We start from the raw sequence: 7177 nt of genomic DNA on the forward strand, positions 1-7177 counted from the left end.
ATAATATACATACAACATATATATATAAAATATACATACATATATATATTAAAAATATATATACATACATATATATACATACATATATACATATATATATATATATATGGGAGGAACAAGAGGTGGGTGACCACCTTATCCCCAAAATCAGTGACTACAAGAAGGGATGCTGCAGCTCAGCCAATGCTTGGGCTGAAGGTTTCCCTGCCTGGGGAGCAGCTCCTGCACTGGGCAGGCACAGGACAAGAGCTGAGGGGACACAGAGTCCCAGGATTGGCCACCACCTGCAGCAGCTGCAGCCCACCAATGGTACTGAGAAGACATGTCAACCTCTCTGGCACATCCCTGAGCTCAAATTTGTGGATTAAACACATTTCTGGATAAACCAGGCAGTTAGAGAGAGCTCAGAAACCCCTGTGAGACCCTGCAGATGGGCAGGTTTTTTCTCACTTGGCTTTGTCCCTGAAGCAGACAAGATCCTAAGGAGCAGGAAAGGCTGAGGCCACCCCAGTGAAGCTCCCCAGCATGTCACAACACCCTGCTGGAGCACCTGCAGGACGCTCTTGGGGCACCTTTCCAAGGTCACAGGGCTATGGCATTGTGGGTCCTGCCTTACCTTTGCTGCAGGGCAGATTCCAGCAGCAGCTGAGGGCAGTATTTTTAGGTATTAATTAGACACTCAATTAAGGAGATTTGCTTTTGGGAGAGTGGCAGGGTCCCAGGTCTGTATAGAATGACACGACCTTAGGCAAGGTGACAGGCATGGCCAGCAGCAGGTGGGTGAACAGGCCCCCAGTGGTTCAGCTTTTTGTCACAGCCCCTGCTCTGTCTCCCCCTGGCAGAGGAGCCCCCACCTCCACTGCTGCTCTGGCACTGCAGGTCCTCCTGGGACAGAGCATTCCAAGGGGCTGCTGCAAGGAGAGGAGCACAGGAACCACGTATTCCTGCCATGAGCACCTGCTGCAGTTTGGGGGGGTTGTCTCTGTGCCCCCCTGCCCAGTCCCACAGGTGCAGCCCAGGCCTGACCAAGAGGTGTCAAAGCCTCAATGTCCCTGATGTGGTGCTGCGTGTCCCCTGCTCTGGGCTCAGCCAGAGACACTGGAGCCTGCACATTCTCCACCTGGAGCTCAGCCCAGTTCCTGTCCCACAGACAAGGGAATTTTGTGGGGATCCCTCTGAATTTAAAGAAATTTTCAGCCCAAACTCACCCAGACTGTGTCTGGCTGTCCTCCCCAGCCTGTCCCCACCCCTTCACCCTGCACAGCCACCGAACACACACCTGCAGCGGGTTTTTCTCCTGGTCTGTGTGAGGCAGCAGAGCAACTGTTGTGCTCTGTCACCTGCCTGTCTGGAGCTCCCAGACCTGCCTGTGAAGGTGGCAGGGCCAGGGCTGCAGGTTCTCACACCAACAGGAGCCTGCCAAGGACCCATCTCCGCAGACGCCGCTGCCTCAGCGAGCATCTGGTGCAGAGTCTGCCCAGGCCAGATGGAGATGGAGCTGTTTATTCACACAGAGGCTCCCTCCTGCTTGGGAGATGTTCTCAGCAAATTTTGATGGCGCCTCTAAATCCTTACCCAGGGCTTTAAAGGTTTTGTCTCTGGCCAAGCATGTTTCCAGGAGGCTCCTCAATGCCAGAGGCTGATGGCCAGAGAACAGCAACCCCCAGTCACAATGCTGGACCACGATGGCAGCACCAGTGCAGCCCCAGCACCTCTGGGATCTGGACTAGCAACAAACAGATTGCCCTGCACTGGACTCCCAGAGCAAGCAGACCTGGATTGTGGGGCAGCAGATCTGCTACATCCGCCCATTTCCAGCTTTTGGCAGCCCCAGCAGAGGACCTGGCACTCAGGATTCAACTTGAGGTAATGCTTCATGCTGCTGCACTGTGTTTATTGCTGATCAGAATCAGTCTGAAGTGAAGGAAACAGCCCTTCAAGTGACAACCAGCAAAGCCCAGTCACACTGGAAAACACCAGCAGCAGCCCAGACCCCAAGGCAGAGGGGTCTGAGCTCCAGGCTGCTGCAGGCACCAACAGCTCTGCTCACCTTGGGATAGACAGTAACACTTCAGAGCAGAAATATGAGCTGAACATCTCCAGTTGGCCCCAAAAGCAGGTGTTGAAGGACTTTCTCCCAGACTGCAGGTTGCCAAGAGCTCAGGGTGCAAGGGGAACTCGGGGAGGTGAGGACGTGTTGGAAAGAACAAGAATTAGCTACTGATTGTTTTTTGACCCCTGCTCATAATTTATTCTTTCCTTGCAAAAAAAAAAAAAAAAAAAGTAGTCCTTTTAGATATCTTTATACTTTAAACTTTAGGAAAATTAAGATAGACCTTTTTAATATAGATATTTATATATGTATATTTATATATATACACACATACACATATGTACACAATGATGCATTTAAAGTTAACATTTCCTCAGCCATTACAATATCATTCCCTAAATCTCTTGCTCTTGAAATGATCATGACTTGATGCCACTGCTAAAAATACCCTGTGCTGTGTGCAAGGAACACCAACACGACACCGCCAGGCACGTTGGGGTCGGCGCAGAGCTCGGAGGATGCGCTGCCTTTTCTGCATTCACTCTCCAGGCTCCAGAATAACAAAAATCCCATATTTTTGCAGAGCATTAAGCAAAAGCTGCTGGGTATCTCTGTGCAAAGGCAACGTGACATTTGAGCTCAAGAGCTTTGCCTTCCTCTCCCCAAAACAAAATGATGACAAACCCTTGCAAAAAACTCATTGCAATTTGGGATCTCGGGTGGCCTCAGGATTCTGAATTCTGGATGATTCAAACAGAGGCTTGGGGCATGAGGATCCTGTTTTCTCTTCCCAGCACAGAGCAGGTCACCATCCACTGTGGCTGCCCAGCTCCAGCAGTGACCAGCGATGTGGAAAGGCGGTGTTCAGCTGGTCCTGGGGCTCCAAACCAGCCACGCTCACTTCACCTGTGCCACGATGAACCCAGACTCCCTCATGCTCTCGTAGCACTCGATGGCCAAGGCAAAGTTGAACTCGCTGATGGCTGGCCCGTCGATGGCGATCTTCATGAGGTCAGAGAGCCCCTGGTCCCTGGCGAGGCGCGAGCGGCCACGCTTCAGCAGCTCCCGGCCCCGGCGGATCTTCTCGGCAAGCACCGAGCCCAGCGGCAAGGCCAGCGCAATAGCTGCCAGGACAGCGAAGTCTGGGAAGAGCTCATGCATCTCAGAGCTGCTGTAGACCAGCTTGACGCAGAGGTCCTTGAAGGAGAGCTGGCCGAGGCTGAAGACGATGCGCTTGAAGAGGGGAAAGTCGCTCAGGGCCCTCTCGCTCACCACCACCCGCGAGTACACCCGCAGCAGGAAATTCAGCTCGCTCACCCCATAGCTGCCAATGTCCTCCAGAGACTGCGGGTAGCACTTGGGGTTGAAGATGGCAGAGAAGGAGCTGATGGCCTCCAGGACGCTGCTGGGGAACCTGTCCAGCAGGTTGCCCCGTACCTTCTCCAGGTAGCTGTCCTTCAGGTGCTCAAAGTGTTTTAGGTGCACCTGGGAGCAGTTGGCCAGCTCAACACCTTTGTAGTAGAGGCGGCTCTCGCCGTCCCGGCCATCCTGTGGGTGCTTGTTCATCTCTCTGAGGAACTCCTGGAGGTTCTGGCCACTGGTGCTCTGCTGGGCCTGCAGTGTGGTGGCCGTGGCTGAGACTATGGGCTTCAAGATGGAGAGGTCAAAATCCTCGATCTGGAAGAAACGACTGAGCTTCTGGAAGATGGGGAGGACATCCAGGAGGATCTTGGTGAAGGCCACAAACTGGAACTTCTTGAGCTCTTCGCAGAGGCCACGGGCCACGGGTGAGCGCTCCGCCTGGCTCTCCAGCAGCAGCACCAGTGTGGGCCACGAGGAGTCAATGGCTTCTACAGCTGGGAAGATAGAAGTCCAGTGGATGGCTTTGGGGCTCCCAAGGTCTATCTCACAGAGGTCCAGGACCCTCCGCAGCTCCTGCAGGCTATCCCCTTCCCCCTGGAAGCTGGAGTAGAGCCTATACACAGCATCCACAGTGGTCTCATACTTCTGGAGGTACTCGATGGTGCTGATGCTCTCGGCCAGCAGCAGGGAGGTGCCGTGGGACAGGCAGTGCACCTCAGTGAGGAGCGGGCAGAGCGAGCTCAGCGCCGTCCCCACCCCGCTGAGCCGCTCGGCCACCAGCGAGGCACTGTCAGCACTGAGCCAGGTGAGCTTCATGGTGGGGATGCCAAAGGAGCGCATCACCTCGCCCACCTTGCCTGCCACCGTGGAGGCCTCCCCTGCAGGCAGCTCGAAGCTGCCCAGGAAGGTGGTGGAGGTCTGCCCGTTGCAGGGGGAGACAGTGGTGGTGAACACGGCGAGGCTGCGGTGCTCCAGGACGTCCACTGTCTCATCCACCACCAGCCCAATGAACGGCGAGGCTTTGATCCTGTGCCTGTCCTCGTTGTGGAGGACTTTGGCAATGGCTGCCTGGGCCAGTTGAAGGAGGGGTGCAGGGAGGGAGAGAGAAACACAAATGAGATTCAGAGGCAGTGGGAGATGAGCAGCACTTGGCACAGAGTGAGCGGGTGGGCTCCCACCCACAGGCTCCTGCAGCGCAAGAGACCCAAGCCAGGGAAAAGCCCTTACACACAGAGGCTGGAAATCACTTTCTTTTTCCCTAACAAGCTTTCTCCTCCTGCTCCTGTTTGGCAGCTCAAGCACCATGGGAAGCTGCTGAGAACTTGGGGGTTCCTGTCCTGAGCTTGGGGTCAGAGCCCCACAGATGCAGCAGGACACAGCACCAGCATCACTGACCCCTCAAGCCCCCAACATCCCATTCCCAAGCCCCCACCTATGCTGGCAGTGACACCAGGAACTCACCTGCCCCATTCAACTCCAGCAGTTCCACTTCACTGGCCCAGCAGGGGCAGAGCAGCAGCAAAATGGCAATGTTTTTTCTATCTTTACTCATTTACTCACACTTCCCCCATTTCAGGCAAACTCCCCAGTTCGGAAGGAAAATTTCCTCTGTGTGTGCAAGTGCTGCAAGGATCACCACAGGCTGGGAAACCTAATTAGTGGGTTTAGTCTATCAGTAGCAAAATAAGGCTCTGCAGAGAGCTGAAAAGCCTGGCAAACGGCCAAGCCTCACTAAAAATTTAATTTGATTTTAGCAGGCATGAAGTGTTGGTAAAATTCAGAAATCCCTCTTAAACTCTCCGGCTACTTGATCTTTCTGATCACTCAGTTTAGGGCAAAAAAAGGCAAAACCCACAGTGCTCATGTGCTAATTGAACTCCTGAGACAATTAGCATTCATCCTGCAAAGCTCGGGGACCTCGGTGGGCACGGGCACCATCCCTGCCCTGCCAGGTGCAGCAGCCACCCAGCTGCCAACCCCTAACCCCCCTTACACACCTGCATCTCCCTGACGCTGCCAGGGTGGTAGAACTCGCTGTGCTCCGACGCCAGCAGCGCCTGGCACAGGTTGAACTTCTGCAAGCTCAGCAGGGAGGAGCACTTCTCATCGGGGATCTCCTCCTTGGCCATCCAGTAGACAGTGGTGAGAACGGCCACCTTGGCCGGGTTCACCTCCACCTTGATGAGCGAGCGCAGCTCGGCGTGGCCAACACGGGGCGTGTCGAAGGCCAGCTGCTGGCGGTTGACGGCCAGAGCCTGGCGGTGGGCACCCGAGGTGACGTGGCGCAGCAGCGCGTGCCGCTGGAAGTTGTCGGTGCCCACGGTGAAAGCGTTCTCCGCTTTACCGTGCTTGTTCTTCACCAGAGCCTGCCGGCACTCCGCGCAAAACATGAGCTTCCTCTCATAGTCAAACTCCAGCCAGGTGAATTCTTCCTTCCAGTGCTCATTGAAATAGCGTTTGCACTTTTTGTTGGAATTGGAAGTTTCCCCAGCTGGCTTTTTCCCCGGAGGCACCATGCTGCTGTGGCTGGGAAATCAGCTAGGGTTGAAGCGCACCGTGCCTCGAGGAGCAGAGTGCGCATTTAATTTAGTAAGAAGGTCTATTACCACTCTCCTGGTCCGACTGGAGATGAAAGAGACACAAGGGAAATGGGATTAGGGCCCTGCAAACCTCAGCTGGGGCTCGGCTGTGGTGGCACAAGCGACAGTGGCACGGTGACAGCAGCGGTGACAGCAGCCCCAGCACCACACGTGGGGATCCCATCAAGCTCCTCATCAGCACCAGCAGAAGCTCTCGGTGTCACTGGTGGGACTGGCACACACACAAATGGTCCCATCAGCACAGGAACACCCACAGGCTTCCCCTCGGAGCAGCCTTTCCCACTGTGCTGGCACTGGGAAGGTGAGGAAGGCTCAGTGGGGATGAAACACCCAAAAAAGAGTGTTCAGCCCTAGAGGAGCAGCACCTGCGGCTGGCAGTGAGTGCCAGCGCCCTGGAGCAGAACAAGGATGACTGAGAGCTAGCTCAGACACAGGTGCTGGTGTGCACACGTGTGCTCTCAGTCCTGCCTGCCTTGTCCCTCTTCCAGGGAATTGCCAAAGCCATGGCAGGTCCCATGGCAGCACAGCCATGATCTGCACACTCAGTGGCATCCCAGTGTCCCTCCCAGGGGGTGACACATCACATCCACTCCAGGCCAAGCTCCCAAATAGCTACTGAGCTAGAGGATGCAAAGCACTTAAAGATGTAACCAAACCAGGATCTGAAGGGTTTAAGCATTCACTTGACCTCCTCCCTACACTTCAGGCCCGCTCAGTCTGAACTCACATTTCTCCATGAACCAGACTGAAAATCCAAAGTGAGCCTTGATAAAGGTGTTGGTGAGAGGAGGGGGAAGAACCCAGCGCTGCATAGGGAAGGGAGAAAACTAAAATGCAGAGGGAAAAAGAAAGAACGTGGACACTGAGCAGCAAGAAAACTGGGGAATTCCATCAGTCCACCGATGAGGAACTTGGGGTTTTTCTGAAGAATAAGCCCCCAAACCAGAGCCATTGCCATGGTGCTGTGGGAGCAGGGGGAAGGAACTTCACAATTCAGGAATTAGAACACGACGACTCCCATCGCTGCAAACACCCATCCCCACAAAGCCAGAGCCCTGGACAACGCTGGCAGGTGGCCCTGGAGTGACCTGCACCTCAGCCTGGCACAGCGACCCCATCCATCCCTGCATGGCCCCAGAGGGAGCAGTGCTGTGCTCTTTCC

General features: G+C 54.8%; 2 protein-coding genes across 2 annotated transcripts in view; both read right to left on the minus strand.

The window, feature by feature from the left end:
- Nucleotides 1–7177, minus strand: part of ZNF385C (zinc finger protein 385C) — a 42723-nt gene that overhangs the window by 12737 nt on the left and 22809 nt on the right.
- On the minus strand, nt 2338–7109 carry CUNH17orf113 (chromosome unknown C17orf113 homolog). Its single transcript, XM_031065055.1, has 2 exons — nt 5413–7109; nt 2338–4483 (listed from the first exon to the last, which is right to left on the minus strand). The coding sequence occupies exons 1-2, from the start codon at nt 5929–5931 to the stop codon at nt 2951–2953; spliced, it is 2052 nt and encodes a 683-aa protein (XP_030920915.1). The 5' UTR covers nt 5932–7109; the 3' UTR covers nt 2338–2950.

Source organism: Geospiza fortis, unplaced genomic scaffold (genome assembly GCF_000277835.1).
Source record: "Geospiza fortis unplaced genomic scaffold, GeoFor_1.0 scaffold415, whole genome shotgun sequence".
Taxonomy (NCBI): Eukaryota; Metazoa; Chordata; class Aves; order Passeriformes; family Thraupidae; genus Geospiza; species Geospiza fortis.